The following is a 27,379-nucleotide window of genomic DNA, read 5'->3' as shown; positions in this document are numbered from 1 at the left end:
ATGAGGAGAGGCTGAGGGAGCTGTGACTCTTTAGCTTGGAGGAGACTGAGGGGTGACCTCATCAATGTTTACAAATATGTAAAGGGTGAGTGTCAGGATGATGGAGCTAGGTTTTTTTCAGTGATGTCCAGTGACAGGACAAGGGGCAATGGGTGTAAACTGGAGCATAGGAGGTTTCATGTGAACATCAGGAAAAATTTCTTTACTGTGAGAGTGACAGATCACTGGAACAGGTTGCCCAAGGGGGGTTGTGGAGTCTCCTACATTGGAGATATTCAAGGCCCGCCTGGACAAGTTCCTGTGTGATGTACTCTAGGTTACCCTGCTCTTGCAGGAGGGTTGGACTAGATGATCTTTTGAGGTCCCTTCCAACCCTTGGGATTCTGTGATTCTGTGATTTGAAGACAGGTGCTCCTACATAACAAAACATTCTGAAGTTTGGTACCACGGTGGTTCAAGTCAGTTACCCACACTCTCTTGTTCCAGCTTCTGAAAGGGAATTGCAACTTATTTATCCTGAATTGACTTCCAGCAGGCTCCTTTATGAGTCATGATCACAGTAGCAAGACTGAAGGAGAGAGGAGCAGCACAGCTGTAGCCATGGTTTCCAGAGAAGGTTGTCCCATGACAGCTGGTTAGGGACAGCATGCAAGGATCTGGTGTGGTTTTCTATTGCTAGGTGTATGACACTGAGGATTTCATAGAAACGTCTCTCTGTTTTTGGAGTCAGTGGGACTTTCTCTTCAGGGTCCGTGGAGAGATCAAAGAGCAGTGGGGGATCATGCCATGTGATGAATCTTCCATGGCAGAAGCAAACATGAGAATCATAGCAACCATTGGAGTCTTCTGGACTGAAGTTTGGAGTGAAGAAGAAGACTTTCCAGACAGATTCACCTGCAATTTACAGATACAAAACAGCTGGTGATAAAATGAAAAACTGAAAGTCCCCTAGTCTTATGAACCTCTAATTTACACCACAGGAAATCAGTCTTTTAGTACAACCTTCCTCTGTAGAGGAACTGCAGTATACTGAAAGAATAAAACAAAATTGAGCAAAACAAAAATAAGCAAAACACACTGATTTTCAGGCAACACACATTTATGAAATAATTATGATTATTTCATTCCCTTGGATGGATTCTGATTAACTAAACCATAGAATACTTAAAAGAACTTTGTATTTTTACATAAATAGTGCCAAGAAGATTTGGATAAATATTTACTAAGCCATTGTACTGTCTTCTTCAGGACTTATTAAAATGTACCTCTGCCCCTTGACCATATCCAGACATTTCTGGGTCATGTCTGCTTTTCATTTTACTAATGAAAACAAATTCCTTTTTACCTTTTTCTTTCTTCCTCTCTTTTGTGTATTAAACTATTGCCCCCTGCCACATGCTTTCATTGCAAGCACCTGGAGACATTTTCTTACATTATTAAATGTGATGACATGAATAGGTATAATGGATGCTAAATCGCTCTCCTGGGCCTCTAGATTATTTTTTTCCAAAAATAAGTAATTGTTACAGTGGTACAATTTTTAGGTGATGTTCTGCTTTGTAAAATGGGAAGCAAAGGTCTTCATTTGCAGTTTGGTCATTCTCTTTCGGCTTAATTTGCTGTGTACAGAAACTGAACTTGCGTAACTTCAGTTAGATTTTTCACTGTTTAAAAATACTAGTCATTTCCTGGATTAAGAATAAACAGATATCAATTGGCTCCTTCAAGAAGCGCTCTTGAACAGAAGGTATGCTGGAGAATCTGAAAATATTTAACAAGAAAGGAGTAAACAAACAAAAAAAAAAGGCTACTATTTTCCTCAAGTATCACAGAACGGACAGGAGAGGCAGGCAGGGACAGGTACTTCCAGGGAAACACAAAGTCCTCCCACAGCCAGGGAAGCATACTGTTCTCCAGAAATCGACCAGAGAATCACTAAATAGATAAAAACCCCTACTTCATTCTTAATAAAAGTAGGACACTAATCATCAGTAATTTACATTCCTCAGCACCCTACTGCAAAAAAACATTTATGTATCACCTCTTTTTTTTCAGTAATGAGGGAAAAACTCTTTTTGGTATTCTGGTGAATAGTTTGTCAATGTAGCAACAAATAGCCACAGATTTATGTGCACTACAGTGGTTAATATTCATTAATCAATTCATCAGTTCAACAGAATGGAAAACACTAGAATGTGTGGGAAGGGCAGAGATGAATTGGTATATGCCAAGATGCAGCTATATCATACTCAATTTTTAAATGTAAAACCAGGTTTAAAGAAATGTTTCAGTGGACTAAAGACGCACAGGCTTCAGTGTTAGTCTATAGGATGAATTTAAAGGACAGTATGTGACCTTCAGATTCTTTACAGCTTCCTCTATCCCACAGCATTTTTCACATTACAGGAGATTTTACCTTTTGGAACCAATTCAGTGACAGAGCCTGGAGACTTCCAGTTCACTTCATCTGCACTTAAATCAGGGTCGGAGGGGTGATGGTTATTACACACATTAGACTGGGAGAACACTCTGAATGTTGCCTGGAAGCCAGCAAAGGGGAAGGAGCTTTAAAGGCTGAGAGTGACTTGCAGGCACAGACAATAGGACGTGGCAAGCTTTAAAAGGCTCTGGTTGTGACAGCCGCAATGGCACAGTCTTAGTGGAAAAAACAGAAGAGAAAGGGAAGGGAAGGCAAGGCAAGGCAGCATTCCTTCATCTACTTTTTGAATAAGATTTTGAAAAGTTGGTTTGATACTTGAATTCTTTGCCGTTTTCTCAGAATTGAAATAAACAAACAAAACAACACTTCTCCTAAAATTTCTTTGAACTTATGCATGGAACACTTCCAGGAGCAGATATACGTCTCTTATTTACTGAGATTTAGAATTTACATTCTGGGAAGGTATGTAATTCCATTCTAAATATTCCTTCAGGCCCTTTAAAAGTGTTTAGTTGGCAAGATGGACAACGAATAACAGAAAAAGCCAAAGGGCTTTATTAATCAGTGCACCGTGCACCTTTGTAGAGTACACAACATTTGCCCTGCCTGAGACTTTGATTCAGGGCACTATAACACCTTGATAGAAAAGAAAAATTATATAGCTATTAAAATGTCAATTAATAGAATTCCAGTAAGGCCATGCACATGAGAACTTTGTGGTCAGGGTGTCTTACCACTCATCTATCTTTGGTGCTACAGTTGTGCTGAATGACATTGAAAGGAAATTTTCAACCAATGTTTTTGATGTTAGGCACTGTATCACCAGGCAATTTAAGGGCTTATAAACAGCAATATAAAGTTGGGGATTTTGAATTAATGAAAGTCAGTACAAACAGCTCATGTAGGTAAGACATAGGGAAAAGGAAGAAATAAGGCAGTTGTACCTTCCCCCCCCCCCCCCCCCCCCCCCCCAATAAAGAATTGTTCAGGTTTTGCTCTACACAGAGCAGACAGCATGTTGTAGAATCAGGTGTGGGGTTGAGGAGAGCATATGTGACATCACATCATGTCTGAATCAGACTGCTAGTGTTTTGAAGAGCTAGTGCTAATTTGTTAGCTATGCATCTATATAATGTCATGATCATACTGCACAAAACACTGAGCTCTGCAGAGCAAAGTCTGTTATTGTGTAATGTTCATCTGTTGCACTGCAGCGATGTTTCAGCAAGGATCTGGGACTTCATGTGGTGCTGGAGGAACAGCAGCACAGACTTTAACTGCCAATTTCCTAAGCATTATAAAACTAATGCATATCTATCAGTGTCTGTTGCTGTGAAGCAGCCAGTGTAATATACTAGGAGACATAAAGAGTTGTCAGACTTCTAATCTGTAAAGCTGATGAACTGTATAAGACTTGATACTAAAAAATAAGAGCTCTCTCCCAGTCTCTCTCAGCTGATATAAAATCTCATTTTGTCAGAAAGTTAACTACAAGGATCAAATTAATCTCTCAGTAATTAACGATACCTTTGTTCTGCAAAGCATCTGGATAGTAAACTCTTTATACAGAAAGATAACTATATGTCTCCTCCTCAGTGAAGTTAGTAGTAAAATTGTCAGGGCTCCCCTGCAGTCAAGTATATCAGGTCCCTTCCAAAACAGAAGGCAGCTCTAACTCTGTAGCACTCTTAAAGATACTATCCCAGTGCTTCACGGCTACTTTATTTAGCATCCATTTTTCCTACAACTCTCCAGCTCTCTGAATAGTCCAGCAATTTCAACTATTCAACTCTCAGAACACCTCTTCCCTTCACACATTAAGAAAAACAGAAACTACAGAAGCTGTACATCTAAATAGTCTCACATTAAAATCGGTTGTAATTAGTTCAAGCAAATCTGCTATGAACATAATTGTTCAGAGTTCTCCGTAACAGACTCCTGTTTTAGTATCCTTTACTCACCTATTTATTCTCTCATACTTGGACAGATAGCTCCAAAAGACAGTCAGCAGTCATGAGATCAAATAAAAGTCTCTCAGTAAGTTATAGTATATTTCCAAGATGAAGTAACACACTGGATAGGGATGTAATCTCTGTTATAATATCACTGTTCTTAATCACTGATGGCTAAATAGTGTTTTTTGATAAGCAGTTCTTGAAGTGAATAGAAGCTATTGATGTGTTATTGTCTGGACCTCATTTTTACTGAATTTAGTCTATGACTTATAAAGCTTAGTACCTTTATAAGTTAAATGCAACTTATCTCCTTTGTTCACATTTTGCTGTTTATTCTTTCTGTAGAAGAAAAAATGGGTCTGTTCTTCACTGTAAATTGCAGTGCTGGTCTCGACATCAGATGCCTTTGAGCATAACCCTGTGGGCATAGCTTATTAATGTAAATTGCCTACAGGCTTTTCCTGTATCTCAAGTGTGCTCAATAGCCATTGTCAGCTCCTACACTCCTAGATCAAGCTCTTCAACATTTCTACAGAGTAGCTTGAAAATTGCATTCTTAAGATAACTCCTGCTATTAGATTGAATCCTTTCTTCCCACTTCCTGTATCTTTAGAATCATTTACTGTTAGGTTCTCTGCTAATCTTATCTAAAGTAGATATCACATGTGCATATATTCAGATCTTCAACAATTTAGCAATTTAGAAAAGGCTTCAGTTGTGAAATCCTTGTAGAGCTATATGTAGCTCCTAGAGAACACTATCTGGTTGCTATAAAAAAAAATACAGGCATTATTTTAATGACTATGTGAATTCCTCAAACAGCTAATAAAAATCTGCTATTTGAGTTTAAAAATTTGTAACTTCATTATTCTTTCAGTGTTTTATTTTTTTTTTTTAGGTACTTAAGTATCTGGGTATCTTACAATGTTATATTGTCACATCAGTCAAAAGACAGTACATTATGTCCTGTAGTAGTAGGTGGAGAATGAGTGATATTCAAAACCATAATGCTATTTTATGAGAATCAGTTGTTGCTAGAAGAGGCTTGCATAAAGAATTCTGCAGAACATACAGTATTTGAGGTAAAACCATGAAAAATACCAGTAGTAGCAGTGATTTTGAAATCTTATAGATAGAAACTGCAGCGTTAAGTATCCTCTAAACTGGAAAGGATTGCACATTCATGAATATATAATAATCATACTAAACAACTGCTGGAGTAAAAGACAGTGAAATCATGCTCAGGCTGCTGAAGTCAAGACAAATTTCATGACTGAGCTCATTATCTAGATTAAGTGATGTAGTATGAAAAGCTTCTACTGAATTCTGCTGAATGGTAGCAGCTGACAAAGAAATATTTTCCTGAATTCTTAATCATCTTCAAAAATACTTGATTAATCATTTACAGTGTTTTCTTGTCGAAGAAACTCCCAAATGGGAAGAATCTGCGGGTACAGAAACTATGCTGCTATAATTCAATGATATGCCTCTTATTTGGAAGTCTTACTTAACAGCAACATGGAAGAACACATGTTGCCCTGGAAAATAAATAAATAAATAAATCTACCCATAATAATTTGTGCATGTAATCCAGACACTTGCTAAAGATTTTTTTGAAACATCTGTTTACTTGCTGAATGATGCATGTAATTTTCAGTTCATGCAAGCAACAGTTGACGGGATGCTGAAAATAGAATATAATGGTGGAACAAAATCAAAAAAAAACCAAAAAACCCAGACTGGTTATTTCTAACCTTTATTCAAAAGTCCTTGAAAAAAGAAAAGCCTTATTTTATTGCTTGTGGGAGAAATAATATCAATCTGCATGTACTGGTTTTCCACTGGAGTCACTAAGAGATACAGTTAAGAACTGAGACAACACTACACTGAAGAATATAACAAAGATAGCCGCTTTGACAAAGATGGCAAATACCAAAGAGAAAACTATCCAGAACTGTGTTTTGCCTTTTGTTCTTTCTGCCCTTTAAACACACATTTTATTACAAGAAAATAAATTGAGGACAATCATTACTCCCTTACATAATGTGGATGCAATTATTCTGAGTGAAATGAACAGATCTGCAAGATTCAGAGAGCAATTTTCCTGATACTGAGCAATCATACAAGACAAAGATGCAAGGAAAATCCTAAGCAAATTCTGCAGAAATTTTCAAACAAGCTTGAACCAGCCAAAACCAAAACTATTCCCATGAATTTGCATATAATTTATTTTATCCATTTTTTCAAAAATTGGATGACAAGAAAACCCTTGACACATAGAATGCTAATAAAAGTATCCCAAATTATTAATCTGAAAACTGATAGTGTGTTTAACCTTTAAGTAGTAAGAGGTACATCTCAGAACAAAGACATAATTATGCAAATGTAATTCAAAAATTAAAAGTATAAACTTTGTTATGCTGTTGCCTAGAATTTTGTGCACTGCCAAAGAACACTGAATATTCTTTTATTTTAAAAACTTGGGTACATTATGCTTCCTTATAGGTGTCTTAGTTTAATATTTAGTTGTTTCGTTTGTTGGTTGGTTTTTTTTTTTACTGCTAAAAAGCTACTAGGATAATTAGGAAATCTTCTGAAAAAATGGGTTTATCTTGAAAATTGAATCAGTTAAGCACAAATGACAACATAGCAAAGGGGTTCCTTTTGTCAGAGTGAAAAAAAAAAATGAATTAAGGAAACCGACCACTTCTATGCAATATGGTACAAAAATCTCAGTACCAGGCTGTCCTAAATATTAAAGAAGTAAATCTGAAAGACTGAATCTTCTTTTTACTGTAAAGATTATAGTATGTGTAGTTTAGCATCTGAAATAAATGAGAACAGTTTTTGTCTCAGTGTTAGAAAATGCATCTCTTTGCCAGAATCTGAAACTAGTAAAAGATTATAAATGGCTTTGGAGGAATAGCTGAAAGAAAATTGAAACCTGTTTGTATTTATTACAAAGAAAAGTTGAGAAGATTGTGCGGGTACCAAGTCAAGTAGAACTAGATAGCTTGGAATAGCACCTAATACCTTGGGGGTATACAAATATCGGAATTCCAGGTGGAAATTGAGCTTTGAAATGTGTAGGAAAGTTTATATCTAGTTCATTAGGGTTCCTATGAACCTATCATCTGTAACCAATACATTTCAAGAATTGGAAAGCAGAAGTTTACTGAAGGTCTGTGATACAGAATAATGTGATTAATAAGAGTATGTTCAAACAATGCAAAAATCCCTCAAAATCATGAATTAAAAATAAACATCAAAAGGAGATAACACAAGATGTTCTCGTAGAGATGATCAGGGACTCATATACATTTATTATATATAATATATATTATATATAATATTATGTATATATTATATATAAGGAAGAAATTCTTTCCTGTTAGGGTGGTGAGGCACTGGAATGTGTTCCCCAGGGAGGTTGTGAATGCTCCATCCCTGGTGGTGTTCAAGGCCAGGCTGGATGAAGCCTTGGGTGAGATGATTTAGTGTGAGGTGTCCCTGCCCATGGCAGGGGGGTTGGAACCAGATGATCTTAAGTTCCGTTCCAGCCCTAACTATTCTATGATTCTATGATTCTATTCCTAAGAAAATTTCTGGAAGTCTATTTTCTGTTTTCACCTGTTCAAGGTTCAGGTATTTGAGCAGTCTGCCAGTTTGGACCTCTATACAAAAAACAAGTTTAATTAATTTCACAGTTCTCCAGCCAACATGAATGTTTGAGTTTGAAGAGTTTTAGGAAAGCAATGGGAAAGAGTTTTAGCAAAGCAATTTTTTTTTCTTGGTGGTATACAAGATGGATACAGACATATTCAGCTATTCTCCAGATAACAGAAAGTGGTGGGAAAGGGAAAAAATCTTGACTCTCTCCTAATTTGCAGCTTAAGGAATGCATGTATGCAGCACAGTGAAAAACAGGCTTTACCTTTTGAAGAGCTAAAATCTCCTTCATATTAAAAACAAGAACAGAGAAGGGTCTCCTAGGGCTGCAGATGGGATGAATACATTTCAGCAGTTCTTTATACAGATTCCAATGCTGCAGCCATTCCTGCCCCTTAGTTTTCAATCTAAACCATGAGAAAGGGAAGTGCAAAGACAGGAAAACAAACAAACCAAACCAAACCAAAACATAAAAGAAACACTGAAAAGAAAAAACAAAACAAAACAAAACAAAAAAAACACAAAACAAAACAAGAACAAGAAAAGAAGAAGAAGGTCTCTATTTCACTTCAATCAACTGGATTAGGAAATTGGGTTTCTGTTCTTACAATGATTAGCAATAGAGTAAATATTTTTTTTTTAAAGAAGCAAGGATTTAATTTCTTTTTTTTCTAGAGCACTGCAAGTCCCAGTGTATAAATAGCTCTGCCTGAGCCTAACAATAACTCTGCTGCCACTGTCACAGAGCAGAGTAGAGGCAAGAAAATACTGTAACAGTATTTGTCATGCTTGTCAGGGGAAACACTTTCCTGCCTAAAACATCGTTAGAAATGTGTATCAGTTGATCAGGTCAATTTTCTTGAGCTGGATATAAACAGTTTTGTGGTGTCTGTTCAACCTAGAAGTACTCTTCTCTCCTTTAGCAGCTACATTATTTCACACTTACCAAATAATATGCCCATGCTGTGTCACCCAAATTTAGCTGCAGTTGCTCTGATATATGGATCAAGATAGCAAATTAAAATACTTAGTGAGATAGCTTAGTTAAATGACACTTAATGCTTGCTCTGCTTCCTCCAGCTGTTGCAGTTGAAATGCTGAACATTAATGAGGGATTTGGAAGATGATTTGGAACTTATGGAGGCTTTTCTTGATTGTGGTGCCCCCGCAAAATGGGCAAGATCAGGTAGAGAGAGGAAAAAAAACAACAAACGAGGGGGCAAACAAAGATCGAAGATGATACCCACAAAGCAAGTTAGGAATGATGAAACAAAATATCTTCAGTAATCAAGAAGATGAAAAGATTGTCATGGACCTCAGCACAAAATAGTAGTAAATGGTTCAGATGTTTCATGCAGGGCAAAAATGTATGTCTTCTTGATATCAACAACAATAGGAGCAAAGAGGGAAGCCAAAAAGGTCTTAAAAAACACACACGCACCCCCAAAAAAAACAACAAACCAAAGCAAACCCTACTTCTAAGATGGAAGACTTATCTAAAGAGAAAAGTGAAAGTGAAGGAGCCTGTGAGACAAAAAAAAAAAAAAACAAAAAAAACCAGAAAAGATAACTGACAGAAAAACCCTCATGAAGGTCAAAATTCATTACAGAAGGGAAGACACACACAGATTTGGTCAACTAGAAGAATCAAAAGGAGTTTCACTATCCATGAGACTAGAAGCTCAAAAATGGGGATGGAAAGGGGAATAAACAGGTGGGAAAAGGGTGAAAACAGGGTAGAAGGACACATTTCAGAGGGGAGAGACTGCTCTTTGTCCAGCAAAAATGTGGTCTGAAGACCACAAGTTATTACTGAAGAAAAAATGAATTTACTGCAATGACCTACATATTGTGAATTATACTATTTAAGTCTTTCATGGAATTGTGCAGCTGAACCAGTGGAGAGCAGACATAAATCCACACCACGCTGACACTTCAGCGTCCTCACACATGTAACCCTCAAAACCAGAAAAGTGGTCTGCTGTTCTTGCCTTCTACTGTTCAGGAAACCTCAAGAAAAAAATCTTTGCTACAGAGTATAACATGCAAATGTGTAAATATCAGTAAAAGATGAGTATGTATCTATAGAAACTTGTTACTTATTGTTACAGTTGCTACTATTTCTGAGATAGATTACTTAGTCACTGTGTTGCTGTTAAGACAAAGGCTGGTAAAAAGGTATGAGGTTTAATGAGACTTAACAAAGTTTATAAAGTCATTTTGGGGGAGGACACCTATGCCTCCACATTAAAAGCTGCCCCAATCACCAACATCACCTGTAAGAAAGAATAAAAACATTTTCAGAGAGCTGATAGTGAACAGAGAAGGCAAATGACCATTCTGGTTGTGTGTTAAAAGGAAAATTGAACAAGCAAAGCAAGTGGCACCTTCTCAATTAGATTTGAAAGGTCTTTATGCCACTGTAACTCAAATCAGGATCTGTATCTCATCCATGTTTTTCTTTTCTGACCATTCTTGTCAGTTCTTTCATGACACTGATTCATGGATGAAAATGTCACTCTGTACTACAAAACCAAATCAGTATGTATTGTACTACACAGTCTAACTGGTAATCTTATTGACTGCACATTTCTAGACAGGCCCTTATTTGAACTTTCACTGATTTAAAAGAAAAATAACACTAATTAAATTACATGATCTTAAAATTCCCAGTCAACTTCAAAAGACTCCCATAGTGTCATTCCTGACACTTACCAAATAATATTTTTCACATTGTGAAAAAGGTGACAAGGCATTTCTAATTTTAAATTCAAGGTACTGAGTAGGATTTATTGCTCATTGCTATGCTGCTACTTAGCATGCAATTTGAAAATCTGGTGACCTCTCCTAATTTTGGATCCCTGCAATGTGGAGGTCTTTATGTAAGCTAGCTACGAGCACATACTGATCTGCTACTTACCTTTGCTAGAAGTCTGCCTTAGGTTGAAAAGAATTCTGTTTGCTTCTCTTTCGATAAAACCAACTAGCTTAGGTTAACTGAGAGCTAGATGTTTACACTGCCGACTTCTACATGCTGTAATCACTATTCTGAGAATTTGCTAAAATCTGAGATGTCAAGAGCTTTGAGGGTACCAAAGAACCTCACTGGCCCTGCCCTAGGGTAGATGCTTATCCATGCGCCCTGCCAATGGACCAGGATTCCCATTTCAGCTCATCCCAATGTCATCAGTTCCTGCCCAAGTGGACAGTTCTGTCTGTGCTCTCATCTCCTGCTGCTGACTGGACTCCCTGGATGGACCTTGAACCTGAATCATCACTTTACCTAGTCAGGAACCACTGGTGAATCCTGTTAGCAACATCCAGCTCTGCTTGGGTGGTAGAAGACCTTTTTCCATCAGTAAAAGCACTGCCGGTGCTGGGGGCACTTGCAGTTCTGCCGAAGTGAAGCATCACCCCAAGTTAGAGAGTTGAAAATGTTGTCTCTCCAGCATTCCTAGTCCATCCTTAATTTTGCTTTCTGTGGTCAAATATCTATCTATATGGTGCTGCTACTTAAGAAAAATCCCACAGTGTTCTCAGATAGTGGGATAAACATCTTTCAAGTACAGGGAAAACCTACATATTTAATTGACATGGCCAGAAAACACAGGGGTTTGCCTTCCTTGTTCATATGTTAAACATATATTTTTTTATCAAAGTAATTCTATATACTTTTAAAATTAGTCTTATTCATCCTTAATGATCATTCAATGACCTTTGAAATATAGTCAAATATGCAGCAAATCTGCATTGACTGCTTATGTGATGCATGCAGCTTTCTCATATTAATGCATGCAGTTTCCTCTGTTCCTGTTGTAGCACATAAGAACAAAAGCTCATTTCAGATATTTCAAATGAATTTTCTTTTTGTCATCTAATTCATCCCCCTGCCACTGCACAATTGTTCCCTACAATGTATTTTTTAAGAGCTCTCTTGATGGATGTTGTCTTCTATTGTAACTTTTGTGCTACTATCATTCATTTCCTTTATTGCAGAAGACAAAGTCATTTCATTGGCACACTCTTTTCACGAGGTGTTTTATCTACTAACTTTTTTAATACAAATCCTTCACAAACTTTTGCTGAAGTTTAAACAAAGATTTTGGTGCAGGTGATTGCTCGGAGTTTGTTTGGGTTGTCCCATCCCTCGATAACCTGTGGCATTGTCTAGTCCAAATTTGATTTTTACGCCTTTTGTAGAGTTGTAGACTGAATTGAATGTTAAAATCCCTGTGAATTTACTGAGAGGTTGGTTTCATCTTGTTTGCCTTCTGTTCAGCAAAGTATTTGGCCTAACTTAGGAATACTAATAATAACCGCATGCTTAAATTTAGAAAACTACAATATAATCTGTGACTGAAGATGCTGAGGGCTAAACTAATCGTTCAGGCAAGGATCTACATATGCTCCTCATCTCCCATCAAATCTCCTACTTCAAACCATTTGGAAAAAAAGAAAAGTAAATTATTTTCTTGGCAATCTGTGCTGTTTCTTACTAAAAGAGTTAATAAAAATGTTTTATTAGTTATACTGACACTGATGGATATGCTCTGAGTGATTTATTTAACGTTTTCTTAAAATCTATAGGAAGAAGAAACCTTTCAATCAATTTTTACCAAGTTTAAGACAAGTGTCCCGTTCACTGGACAGCTCTACCTTGTACAGTAACCAGTGTTCAGCATTCAGATCTTACCTCCCTGAAGACTAAACTGATGTCTGCTTAGCAACAACTTCTAACACCAAACAAATTCTTCAGTTACTCAGCACCCCATTGGTAAAACCTTGTTGCATTTTCTTCTTCTGGCAGGTACATGGATATGTATACACGACATACTACTTAGTATATCCAGGTAAATCCCGGTGGTTTTGAACTATGTAGTGCGTGGACCTGAGTGCCCTTCCACACAAGGAACAAAGCCCTTCCCTTGGTCCTGCTGGAGAGATTTAGCTGTGTAAAATAGTCCTACACAATGCCCAGAGAGCTGAGATGTAATCAGCCACTGAATGAGTTCATCTCAAACTAGAAGAAAGCAACAAAGGAGCTGGGAAACTCCAGACATTGTCAGTCATTCTCTGGGTTAAATCTTACAGTTTTACATATAAAAAACCAAAATTGCTAGCCCTTAAGGTAGTGTTAGATTTTTCTCACAAAAAATGAGTATAATCCAGATTCTAACTTAAAACTTCTAATCAATCATTTTCATGGGACATGAAGGGTGGGTTTTGTCAATTTTTTTCCCCATGATACATGGGTGGAAGAATGAATTTAGTCTTTTTTTATCCCTCCAATTTCTGAATCACAGTTAAAGGATTGTAAGTAGACCACTGCTGCAAATCAGTTGTTTGCTCTCTTTGGCTTCCTGATCTCCTACTTTTAATTAATTCTATAATTCAATGTAATAATTCTAGCATTCCTCAAAGTATATTTGAAGAGGGCACTTATGACAAAAAACTTAATCCAACATTTGTTGCTATGTATTGTGGCACTACGAGGTCCAGGCTCTGTTACACAAGAGAGTTAAACAAAGAAAGCACATCCTTGAGCATGAAAGCCTACATCTTTTTTACTGGTCTAAGTGTATGTCCCCATAGACGTTTACTTTAATGGCTTTAACCCGTTATTTTAGGAAACAATATAAATAAATAGAATATAAACAAGCTTGCAGTCTAAAGTCATTCAGTTACACATTGTACTTCCTCAAAATTATTGAAAGTGCTTTTGGCATTACATGACAAGATATAAATTTTATATATATGTTCTGCTCCTCACTGAAGTTAAGAGTGATGACAGCACTCAATGGATACTGTGAAATACAAACATCTGCATAAGGGTAGCGTTTTTTTTTTTGGCTTTTGAAGCTTACATTCAATTTTTAATTTACAGTTCTGTAAACTCAGTCTCCATCTCTCAATTTTAGCTTGCTTCTTTGTCAAAATCCCAGGTGTTACTCAGCATCTGAGATAATAGTAACAGGAACAGGAAACACCAGGAAATGTTTTTCTATTGTATTCACTACCATGGCTCCTACTTCTATACATTTTTATGCTAATCTGTCCAAGACAAGTAACCAGGCACACATTCCCCCCTTCCTCATCTGTTGAAATGGAAAAGAAAATGGATTACATAAATTATTTTCAGCTGTAAAACAGGTTTGTTTCAGCACTGAGCAGTGATTTGCAGTGATCAATTCTGCTTCATACTATAGTGCATTGCATGCTGACATTTACCACAACCTCAGTCTAGTGATTAATTAAAACATGCTAATTCAGACAATGTTTACATGGTTGCTTAACTTTCTCTTACCCTTCTAAAGGTGGAAGTCTAGCTAGCTGGCTGTTTCTCTACTAATACTCTGTTTCTTTACTAGTACTGAATCAGTATTGCTAACTGAGATCCTGGCACTTAAACAGTGTAGACATAAAAAGGTACCTGAAAAGGGGTCTTCCATGCTACAGCGATAACATGGATTTATCAAGCCTGACAACATGAAAAAAATACTTAGTGGGGAATACTCAGGCCATTGTGTGTGTAGACACTGTCCTTGTTAGTTGTAATCATCTGCCAGCATCTTAAGTTTGAGGAGTACCCACTAATGGAATAATCTTTACAGCACTCAAATAATTTATACTTAATTTTCTCACTTGATTACAAGATAAAAATTTATGTACTTTTTCACATTTAAGCTGTGTTAAAAAGACACAGTAATATGTTGACCTTTACATAATTTTTCTGTCTTCAAAATATGAACACTCCTCATGGTTACTTATAATTGGATTAAATACTTTGAGAGATAGGCACTAAAAAATATTCTGTGAAATATGAATAATACATTTACTTTCTTTTGTTCAACCTGCTAATTGACGAACATTCAAATATGCTTCTCAGAACTTAGGGGTTTTTGTTTTGTTTGTTTTGTTGGTGGTTGTTTTGTTTTTTTTTATTTCCCCCCCAAATCAGTATGCTGTAACTGTTTAATAGCATTGGCTGAAAGTAAACCACTTCCTAAGTGAAGATGTGAAATATTTGGGCATATAAAAGGGAGAAGAAACGGGACTTTGATGATGCTCAGGAGCTACAGGCATCTATTTAGTATCAAGTTTCAAAATCCAGTTAAAGCATTTCTCAGCACCTTGATTATCACAGCCTCACTGTGAACACCAGCAGGGTTTTCTAAGCAAGCCTTTCATTGTTGCTACACGGTCCTGGTATTTGGACCTACTTGGTATTCTTGACATCAACAGAACTTCTAAATGACTTAGCAGCCCTGTTAGGATAGAGCTGAATGAACTGAAGCAGATAAACGAACAACCTCTATTCTTGTGCAATTTTTTGCAATTGCCAGTTGCTTTTCTATCCACTGAATAATTTGTTTACATTGACTATGAAACTATACCAAGACATTTGTTTTCAATACTTTTTTTTTTTTTTGTGCTAAAATAAGCCTATTATTGCACCTTACAAGATTTTTGGAGGGATAAAAGTGCAAACTGTCAATGTATGATATTCGATAGGATAATTTCAGTTGTAAAAAAAGCTGTAAATGTTGCTCATTTTGATAAACCCAAATGTCATAATCCAATCTACATACTGTAGGCAAGAACTGCATTTTTCCTTAATACAACTTAAACATGTCTAGGACAAAAAAAGTAACAGCTCACTAAAGGCAAAGAGCTTTGCTGGCTAAGTGGTTTTGTTATCAAGGGTATGAACTGATTCTAAGGTATCTATAATGCTTTCAGGACTGAGATTAAATTTCCACTTATCACTGAACAGGTCCATATGGATGGTTCAGAACTATGGACTGAAAACCTACCTGTACAACATCCTATCACATTGAAGAGAGACAAGATAATATAATTAATTTAATCTTGAACACTTTACTGAATCTTGAAGACTATTCTCACTGAGCAAGTGAGATGATTGAGAAGCTGACTTCTGTGATATAATACCATTTAAAATTAACGTACAATACACAGGTAACAGGGTGTAAACAAAAAATTAGGACCGTGGGGTAATAACAAATTTATCTTATGGTTGATTAACATTTTCTAACACTAAAAGGGTTAGCCTTCCTTTATTACACTAGAACTAATTCTGAGTACTAAACTATCAGGATCTTTATGGAGTTTTTACAGTCTTGTTGACTTTTAATGTGTGATTCCACCATGATTTCTAACTTTCTGCTCCTACTATGAACTGTAGGCAACCTGATTTTCTCTAAAATGCCAGTGTTGAAGAGGAGTGAGTGAGTGTGTCTCACAAATATTTCATTAGAGTTCCAGATCTGTGAGACCATAGGGTCTTTAAAAATAAATGCATTATATTTACTATTCCAATTATTATGATTGAACTGCAGCTGAAGTATGATTTTCAAAAAAAATTGGGGTAAATCTTTGAATAAATTTGAAAAATGTCACAACATTTTTTGTTTCATTGGAGGAGCTTGCTCTATACTACTTCATGGACTTCTCATTTCTACTAAGAGGTCGTTGAAAGAACTATGACAAGAAACTGCTAGTGAAATCCAGTCTTTTCCAGTTCCAAAAAAATTTTACATAAATCCCTCTACAAAACTGCCCTACTAACAACAACAAAACAAGAAACATTGGGAGGGGTTATCTTCTTTTTAGTTTCAGGAAACTCTGGATGTCTTAATAAAAGATACTTGAAAAAATGTAATGCATTTTGTGTCATCTAATAGTTTGAGACCACATAAAAAGCTCTGAGATGAACAGAAAGGTTACTGTTTGTACAGCAATGTGAGCTTTTCTGAGGCTGAAGACATTTACAGATTGTCGTGGTTTAAAACCAGTCAGGTAATTCGTTCGCTCACTTTCCACCCCTTTCTTGCCCTCCCCCTGCTCTCGGAGGGACGGAGAGGAGAATCGAAAAGAATGCAACTCCCACGGGTTGAGATAAGAACAGTTTAGTAACTAAGGTATAACAGAGATCACTACTGCTACCACCAATGATAATAATGATAAAGGAAATAACAAGGGAACAGAATACAACACCTCACCACCCGCTGACCGATAACTTGCCCCCCAAGCCCGACCAAGCTCCGACCGATACCTCCTCCAACCCTGCAGTCTCCCAGCCCTTCCGGCTAACTCCCAGTTACATCCTGGGCATGACGTGCTGTGGTATGGAATACCTCTTTGGTCAGTTTGGGTCAGGTGTCCTGTCTCTGCTTCCTCCTGGCTTCACCTCCTCCCTGGCAGAGCATGAGGCTCACAAAGTCCTTGGCCAAACCAAAACATCCTTGTTATCAGCTCTGTTCCCGAGCTGAAAATCAAAACACTGCACTGCACCAGCTCCCAAGGAGAAAAAATGACTGCTACTGCTGAACCCAGGACACAGATTATTGAATCTTTCTGGTTGTGTTGTCTTTCCAAAGTACTGTCCAGGATTTACATTCAGAAGCAACTACACAGTTCATAGTGTACATCATCCACAGACACAGACTGGTCTCCAGAGTAATATCATCCAAGTGCACCCATCATCTGAGCATCCACTGTTCTCTTTTATTATATTTTCTGCCTTTAATGGCATGGTCTTTTATGGCACACTGAGAAGCCACTTTGCTCTTGACAGTCAGGTTTCCAGGGAATTTCTCTAATACACAAATACTTTGCTTCATTTTCTAGGAGTAATAGGATGTAAGAGACTGTGGCACACAGAATACACTATGTGGGTTGTGCATGCTATAACTACTTTCCTTGAAGAACACTACCTAAGACAACATAATGTCATTTGAATGCGATTTTTAAATTAGGATGAATCAGCACTATGTTCTGAATGTAACATGCAGAATGCTGCAGGCTCAAATCCAACACTGAAGATATTTTTGGAAGTGTAATGCTCCAGAAATTCTTAAAGACCTACTTTTTATGTTACTTGGTAAGCTGAAATTAATTTTTGAAAGTTGCAGGGCATTTTTATCTCTCTATTTTGTAGTTGTTATTTATATTTGCTTTGATTACTGTTAACATTATAAATAGATAAAAAATTACCAGACAGTAGCTCTAACTCAGATTTTTTTTTTTCTATTTGTGTTAGCTGTGGAGTACATAGAAAAAAAAAAAATCCATAGAGATTTTTCTTTCGTCCTGTCACAAGTGCATGACACAATATCTGACAGCAAGCCACTCAAGCTGAAGTTTAAATAATAGTGAATTAGCTACTTTAAATGCCTTTGCCTTTATATGATCACTGAAATCTGTCAACCTTTCTCTGTTCACTCAGAACATTACTAATTTAGGTCAGGATATCTTGGATTCAATACAGCAGTATGTTATGGTTGCTATTTTTATATGAAGAAAAAGAACTATGATATGATCACTGAAAGTCTGTGTGTATAATGTCAGTGTCAAAGGACATTTACCATGGTCTTTCACTGGGGAAATGGCTCTGAGACAAAAGTGTTCCTACACTGATTTTACTATGACTAAAGAAGTCTTTACTTTCTAGCTAGAAAGCAGAAATTTTTGTGTTAATGGGAATATCTTACTCATTCAAATGTTTATTTTTAGTTTCTTATCCCTTCCCATCTGTTCTTTTCTGAGAAAATATATGAGGTTAGTACCATAAGACTTGATTAAAGAAAAGATATTTCCTTATAAGAAAACAAAATGTGTCTTTGACAGCAGTTATAGTCACATGGTAGTATTAGCTTTCTCTTTGAAGATGCTGTTCAAAAGAAGAAAGTTCTGGATGAAATGTCTTTTAAATTTACCTTCCTTTGTATTGTTAAGCAAAAAAAGGAACTATAACTGCTGGCATTCTCAGGGGCAATGTAAATCCTTACTAATGTGTAACAGCATCCTCTAAGACCTTTGTTCACCACAGAGAAGGCAAAGAAACAATAAATGGAAAAAATCTCCTCAGGGAAGCAAGCAAAAGAATAGGAAAAAGCTAGGCAAGGTTATGGGTTCTGCCAATGAGTCTACTGGGTATGACAAGCACATCCCACAGTTTACATACAAAGCTACCATTGGCATTTCTTGTTTGTATTAAGAAAGTAGAAGCAATATTAAGACATATCTTTAAAATACCAAATATTGACAGATAACTGATACTGTCTACTTCAGAGAAAACAGAACTGTTAATTTACTTTGTGGATGTCTGAAAGGTTATGGTTTTCAAATGCTCTACAAAAGCTGAATAAGAAAGGTCTGGCATTTTCAAATAGAAGTATATTACCATCGCTTCCAGTCCAAAATATCTCTCACATACAAATTAATGCATCTCCATTTGCTAGTGACAGCCACTAGCCTCACCTACCCTCACACTGAGAACTTGACTGTAGAAAAAACATTTTAAGGTGGTATTATAGAACTTCATAGATGCTTCCCAGTTTTTGCTACCTGTCTAGACTCCATCTGCTGCACTCAGGACAATACTGTGTTCACAAGTTAGCATTCTTTAAGCATATGAATCCAGTTTACACTTTTTAACTGTTAAGACATATTTTACTTCCATTTCACAAGAAAGGTTGCACCTGTCCAAATCAGAAGTTGTTACAAAACAGCCCTCCTGAGCAGACCTTTTCCTGCTTTGTCCTCTTTATGACTCCAATGTTTTTAGATGAACCAAACCTGGGACAATCTCTTTAAAAAATCCCACTATTCTGTAAATATATGCTAAGTACACAGTCTGAAAACTGTAAACCAGAAAATATTCCTCTCCATTCTCTTTTTATTTGTTTTTAATCTGTAACAGCTGAAACTGCAGAAAAGACTAAATGAATGACTGAGAAGAGCCCGTCATCCCTAGCCAAAGAACAAAATATGTCTCATGAAATACTGTAGACAACTGGATGCCGGAGGACACTGCAACAACTAGGAATGAAAATAGCAATGAACTCTGTGATAATACAGAAAGGATCCCTGGTTGGTGAATTTGACAACATACAAGAAACTCAAAATAAACAGTAATTGAAATATATCCTGTTTGTTAAGTGAGGCAAAGTAGAAAATGTCTATGTAAAGTTTTTCAATGAACTTCTGTCTTTAAAAATCATTATATTTGCATGATCAGCTAGTTTCATTCTATTGTCTAGCATACTTCAATTTAGATTGCCATAGCAAGTCTTTTTCTTTTGTTTACTGAATGACATTTTCCACTGAATAATGAAATCCATTTTGAAATAGAAAAGGTGAAGTGCTGTTAGTAAAGTCACTCCAGCACTTACCAGAAACATTAGTGTATTTTTATTAGTACCAGAATACGGCGAAGATTATTATTTCTTTATAATACAGACTGTATTGCATTACTTTTCTCAGTTTTTGTTACACAGGATTACAATATATTTCCTCCTTATTAAATGAATATTCTGCACGCAATCAGAGGAGTCTGAAAGAGGCAGTAGTTCCATTCAACTGTAGATTTGCTCTGTATCTGATGAATTCTCTCCTTATAATTAAGTTGTCATAGCAATGCATTTTTAATAGTACTGATTCATATGCCAATAATGTTGTGGAGACAGAGCTCTTGCTAGTTTTTTAGTACTCAGTTATGCTAAATTATAATTTTAGCAAATATACAAGTACTCGTCTACTTGCCCTAGCATAAGAGCATGTGCTCAGACTTAAAATAGGCCAAAGCATAATCTGATGTACATAACTGAAAGCTAACTACAAGTTTGGGTGGCTCAGCTCAAGAAAGTAAAAGCAGATCCTTCAGCTGCTTTGTTTTAAATGTAAATGTTTAATGAATAAAACTCCCTAAATTATTACACCTTACTAGGCAGAAAGAAGTTTGCGGTTTTTTCCAGAGGTGTTGCTTTTTTATATTGGTACGCAAATGGTACACGGAGCATATAAGCAGCCACGGAGAATAAGCACTGATAATGGGCGATCACAGTACTTTGCTGACACTGTTTTAGCATGTCTTGCTCTCTATTTTTAACAAAGCAATTAAATTAAATATGTTTATAGGGTTTCAAAATTACAGAAAATCATCCTCTAAGGCTTAGGACTGTGTGCCTTGGCTGTTTCTAAGGCACTGATACTGAGTGTCAGCAGGCACAAGTCTGAGAGCAAGACATGAATCACAAGCAAAGAAAACTGCCTGATAACTCATTCCTTCTTTAATTCAGAATGTGAAGAATAATGAGTATTATATTTTTTATATCATGCAAAAAATGTAAGGGAAGCAGAAAAAAAATGGTGTATCTTATTTTCTGTGGCTGATGAAGAAGTGGAAAGTAGAAGAAAAAAATTCTTCTCCTTATGTCTCTCTAGAAAAGATAAGGCTTAAATTTTGACAGGTTACTTGAAAAGAGCATTGCATAGCACATATCCTTTAAATGCTCCTTCCAATGGCTGATGAAAGGGAAAGTTTATTGTGAATGCAATAAGTGACCTAAATAATATGTCTAATGAAGATATGTGTTGATGTGATTATGAGAAATGCTTAGCCTCTAAATATATAAATTTAAAATGGTAATTGTTCACTATGAGATACCAACCTTCCCTGAATGAATCACCCCTCTTAAGTCAGACTCTAGAAGCTTGTAAGCAGGGGAAAGGTATGGAAGTACCATGAATTTAATGCATGCTATGCGTTCTTATATATGTAGCCTAAGAGTCAAAAAATTAAACCCAAAAAAGCCTTTTGGACTGAAACACGGTGGTAATCTAGCAATGGCAAAGACAAAGTTACTAAAAGAACTCTGAAGTGCTGGAGTCAACAAGGGACCAAATGGCTAAGCAGTACTTTTTCTTCCCTCTCACCCCCTGGTACATACATTTTTCCTTAGGGTCAAAATCCTGTCTAAGAAAAAAGTGGAATATGGAAACTGAAGCTGACACACAAACTAAGACTTCCCATAAAATAAATATAGCAAGAAATATGAGAATATATGCATTAATAAGTGCACTTATCCAATATATGCATCTTTACCCTTTATTTAGAACGGATTGTACTTTAGTTAAATAAGCACATAAACGCATATTTTTTTCCTTAACAATTGGAAGCCTTTTCTTCTATGAATTTCTGTTGATTGCTGCTTTTTTCTTCAAAAGGTGCAACTTTAAATTTATAAAATGTAGTCTCAGACTAGTTGGACAATTGGGTCCTTCTTGTAAGTGCCCATCACCAGAACTGTACAGAAGATGCTGTATATGGCTGGGATTTCACACTAGGGCAATTTCTTCTGCTAAGCCCCAGGTCTAGTGGGAGGCAGAGCTGGTCAGCTTTGGCCTGTACATCAGGTATAATCTGCAGGCAGTATGTGTTTACACAGTTCCAAAGTAGCCGTAGTCAACCTAGTTAACTATCTGGGGAACACAGATAAAGAACAACACAAGTCTTTTCTGGTTTGAAAGATCATTTACAGTACACAGGAAAAGACAATTGTTCCTTGATGAAATTTTTTGTCAAGAATTTCATTATTTTTCTTAGATAAGGAGTATCACCTTTTCAAGACTATGCTTAAGATAATTATCTGTTTGTCGAGGTGTTCTCTGAATTGTTATTTGCCTATTGATTTGCCTTGACTATTGGCAAGGTGCAACTAAAACATAAGAGATCTTACAATCATTTCTGGATACTGGAAAATGTGTGTGCTCATGGAGGAACGGGGTAAATATTTAGGCCATAAATTGTGTTAGACATGGAATACATGTACAGTTAGAAAAGATGATCAAACCCTGAAGACTTACAATCTTGTAACTGATAATAGTAGCATGCTGAGGTAAAGTTGCATAATTTTCCAGCTTTCTAGTCTGTCTTTAATGAACATGGCCTCATTAACTTTCTTGAATGTATTCCTAAGTATAGGGAATGAACTGTTGCTATAGGATCCTTCTAGTTTAGTTCTTTGCTGCTAGGCAAAAGCTCCGCAATATTTTGAATTAAATGTTTAAAATAATTGCTTTTCCAGGAAAAAAAAAAAAAAAGAAAAAAAGGGGCGGAGGGTGTGTAGAGAGCATTACATTATATTTATGCTTTACCTGTGTCCATTTTCACTTAGTATAATATCACTTAACAGTATAAGAAATAGTGACTGTGGATAGACTCTGAGATTATCTGTAAAGGGAGAGCTGTGATGGGAGGCTAGAAGACAAAAATACTCTAGGAATATATGGCACTTATTATCAGTTGCTTCATATAGAGCTGCTGAGATATCAGAAGAAAAAACAACCATACTCATTTTTCCACATGAGTACCCACAGCAATGCAGATAGCATCAGGTGCGTACAGCTGTAATGCAACCATATTTATCTCTATACAAGAATAACACATGGGAGAGAGATAAACGGGCAAACATTTAGCTGACTGCAACAAATATCTTTACAAATATGGTTGCATTGTCTACACGGAAAAGGAATTTTGAAGATCTGAGATCGAACAAGTAAGAAAGAAGATGTTGAGCACTCTCAGACCTGTACAAAAGAGAGTAGAGAGGAGTATTCAACTATTGCCTGCTCTCACACTACACTGTAGGCTGACAAGGTAGTATATCAAAACTGCTTTGTGCTGGTTTTGACTGGGATAGAGTTACTTTTCTTCAGAGAAGCTAGTGTGGAGCTGTGTATTGTATTTGTGCTGGAAACGCTGTTGATAACACAGGGCTGTTTTAGCTGTAACTGAGCAGTGCTTACACAGAGTCAAGACCTTTTCTGCTTCTCACACCACCCCCACAACAAGCAGGCTGGGGGTGCACAAGGAGCTGGGAAGGGACACGGCCACAAGAGCTGACCCCAGCTGACTCAGGGGATATTTCATACTTTATGGCATCATACTCAGCATTTAAAGCTGGGGGAAAAAGAATGAGAGTGGTTCGTTTGGAGTGATGGCATTTGTCTTCCCAAGTAACTGTCACATATGATGCTTTCCTGAAGATGGCCGTACACCTGCCTACCCATGGGAAGCAGAATAAATTTCTTGTTTTGCTTTGCTTGTATGAGTGGCTTTTGCTTTACCTGTTAAACTGTTGAAACCCACAAATTTTCTCACTTTTACCCTTCTGATTCTCTTCCCCGTTCCACTAGGAGTGAGTGAGCGAGCAGCTGTGTGGTGCTTAGTTGCTAGCTGGTGTTAGACCATGACAACCTTCCATATAAAAGTCACATCAGTGTTATGAAAATGTTATTGCCAGGTGCTGACTGGACTTTGCCTTTTGATTGCCTTGGGGAAAGGATAAAGGGAGAAACAGTCTACATTGTTGCCCCTCATGTAAGTACAACATACTAGTCCCCCATCATTGCTTCCCTTCATTGCCCATATCCTTCAACAATAACAAAGCTGAGCCTTTCCTCAGAAAAGGGGTACTTTATCTTGCAAAGGCGTGTGTTTGAGATAAAAAGCTTCTCTGCCTGACTGGGGGTCTGCCTACTTCTCATCATAAGGCAGAATAATTTCATCCAACCTTAGATACAAAATGATATTAGATAAACACATCTTCATTGCGTGGTTCTTTCTTATAACTGTTTCTTGAAATCAAGATATGTGGGCAAAGAAGCAGTAACAAAATTTTATAGGCAATATTTTCACTTTGCCTAGTTTAAAGTAAAAGAGTCAGCCTACAGATGACATAGAAGACAAAGTTTCCAACTTATTTTAAGTTTGTCCATTATTAAGCAAGTCCTTTCCCAAGGTACATAAAAAAAAAAAAAAATCACGGAATCACAGAATGGTTTGGGTTGGGAGGGACTTCAAAGATCATCTAGTTCCAACCCCCCTGCCATGGGCAGGGACACCTTGCACTAGACCAGGTTGCTCAAAGCCCTGTCCAACCTGGCCTTGAACACTGCCAGGGATGGGGCAGCTACAGTTTCACTGGGCAACCTGTTCCAGTGCCTCATCACTCTCACACTAAAGAACTTCTTCCCAATATCTGACCTACCTAAATCAACCCTCTTTCAGTTTAAAGACATTCCTCCTTGTCCTGTCACTACACTAAAATGTCCTATCACTGTCCTAAAATGTTACATCAAAGCTTGTCTTGGACCATCATTCTGAAGCTGTAACACAAGCTGTCATTTTGACTGTAAACTGGGATGAGCCAAATGTGTATTCGACTTTATTTGGCACAGAGATTTATAGAAAGGAAAATATTCACTTGTTAATATGGAATTTCATACCAGAAACAGCAAGTTGTCAGTTAAAAAGAAGAAAATCAATGGGAAATGCCTTTTCCTTGGCTTAGAAGTGGAATTATACTGTTCATAAAAAGCATGAAAAGAGACCCTATAATACTGTATTCATTTATTGGATAATTATGACTTTGACTCAATGATTCTCCTATACTTTGCAATTCCAGTAATAAAAATGGCCATTCTGTCATCATACTTGTGTTGTTATTTAGCAATAATATTTTTAGGAAGATATAACAGTTAACCGTGACTACTTAATTCTATAACACAGACTGTCTTTCAGGCAAAATTAGTTTCAGACACCATAGATCTCAGTATTGTATTGATATGTAACATTAATGCATAGCAAAAAACTAATGTTAAATGTTAAAATGGTGAATAGGTGTGTTCTAGCAAAAAGAAAAATGGAAAAGAACTTAAAAGGCTAGATATTTTAAATAAACTTTTGTTAATATAGCCCAAGGCTTTTTCCTGATGCTTTTCAAGCTGCAATAAAAATTAAATTAAATATTTAAAATGTGAACAAGCAAGTTTACTTACTGTTTCTTGGATGCCAGCGCACTGCATTTAAATATGCATTGCAGTAATGGAAGAGAAATTCATGGTTGGATTGGGTCACTTTTCCTTGAAGTAAGGGCATCAGATCATGTCCATCAATAATTCTGAGTAAGAAAGCATTTCAAAGTCAGAAGATTAACTCAAACCTCATTTTACGGAAAAGATTTCATATTTCTGCATTTCCATTACTTGAAAAAATAAATATGAATAGCCACCTCCAGTTGGTCAATTTGGAGAAAAACCTTCAGGTGCTCTTTCCCTTTGTTTCTTTATATTATTTAATGTAAATTTTACATTTTGCCATTAAGCAAGTTTGTTTCCTCAACAAATTTTTATCTTTTTTTCTTCACTTTTTTTTTTCTGAGAAAATGACCACACATTCATGAATAAATTGTGACAAAACAGCCATTCACGTATACCTGCTAAAACTGCTTGGGACTAATTTGGCCAAAGTAACCCTAAGACAAGAGAAAAACATGCTATATTGCGTTAGCATCCCCAGAAGTAATGGTAAGAACTCTGTCCAGCAAATTATGTATGCCAGGATTTGAAATAGAAGTAATTTTGAAGTTGGAAATGAACTATGTCTAAATACGTGTTTTTCAAACACAGAAAAGCCTTTGAATTGCCGAAAGCAGCTGGCAAGGAAGAAATCACAATCTGTACTTTAGACCTGTGTGAATTACAAATGTTACAAGAAGTTCTATAAGAAATTATTTTTACTGACATACAGTTCAGCAGTAAATTCTTTTAAGCATTTTGAGCAACTTCTCACAAAAACTTTTTTGAAACTTTTTTCAAAGTTCAATAATGTCTCTGTTAATTTTCATTACTGTGTAAAACCCTTTTCACATTAGTGTAACTACTACATCATGGGTACTAACTTCACTTTTTTAAGCCTATCATATGTATAAAATTCTTGGCATCAACTGTATGCAAAGGCACTTCTCAAAGGACGGTCAGGAAAACGTCCTGAACATTTTAAAGCTATGCTGTCCAATAACTGCTTTCTGGGTGCATCCCTGTCTGTGGGAGTCTGTTGAATTAGATTCTTTCTCATTTTCCATCTGTTGTGTTTTCTTGCCTGAGTAATGCACTTTTGTTTTGTCCCTTGGCTTGCTCCCTGTCGAGCTGGGAGCAGGACAGATGCATGCCAATTGTACACTTTCTGCTCTTCAGCATGTTGATAGGGAAAAGGATGTCTCCAGCAAGATGTCTCCAGTACTCTTGCATTCCCACAACTGCTGGTTTCAGAGGGTATGGGAGACTTTTCTTCCTGACCAACCAATGAGGCAGTAATTATGGCATCTAGTCTACACAGAAGAATCAGAATAGAGCAACTTGCAAGGGGAAGGTACACAAGTATATTGTGATTTCTGTCAGAGAACAAAATAAAACATCTATACTTGTTTTTCACTCAAGCAATATGAACACAAAGTGCATAAGATCTGCCCCCATTAAAAACAATCTGAAATGCTTAACAGAGTTACTTCTTGTAGGGCATCTCTGAAGACCAGCCTGACTAATTTTTCATGTCTTACACATGTCCTGCCCTGACATTTCCTTCAAGCATTAAATGAATCATCATTAGCAGAGTGTCTCTGCTCACCACTGGTTTTCCCCGCAGGGATTCTGGATGCCTTGTGCTCAGAAG

General features: G+C 36.7%; 1 protein-coding gene across 9 annotated transcripts in view; it reads right to left on the bottom strand.

The window, feature by feature from the left end:
• Positions 1-402: 402 nt before the first annotated feature.
• Positions 403-27,379, bottom strand: part of STS (steroid sulfatase) — a 98,548-nt gene continuing 71,571 nt past the window's right edge. For all 9 annotated transcript variants that reach the window (XM_061459859.1, XM_061459858.1, XM_061459850.1 and 6 more), the window contains 2 exons: positions 25,708-25,829; positions 403-894 (listed from right to left, as the gene is read on the bottom strand). In XM_061459859.1, coding sequence (XP_061315843.1) covers positions 542-894; positions 25,708-25,829 — 475 coding nt within the window. In that variant the 3' untranslated portion in view covers positions 403-541. The remainder of the gene's footprint in view (positions 895-25,707; positions 25,830-27,379) is intronic.

This window comes from Pezoporus flaviventris, unplaced genomic scaffold (genome assembly GCF_033815535.1).
Source record: "Pezoporus flaviventris isolate CSIRO_AGI_PZ_B2104156 unplaced genomic scaffold, CSIRO_AGI_Pfla_v1 ptg000030l, whole genome shotgun sequence".
Classification (NCBI taxonomy): Eukaryota; Metazoa; Chordata; class Aves; order Psittaciformes; family Psittacidae; genus Pezoporus; species Pezoporus flaviventris.
The sequence above is the reverse complement of the archived record's forward strand: the minus strand, read 5'-3'. Positions and strand labels throughout refer to the sequence as shown.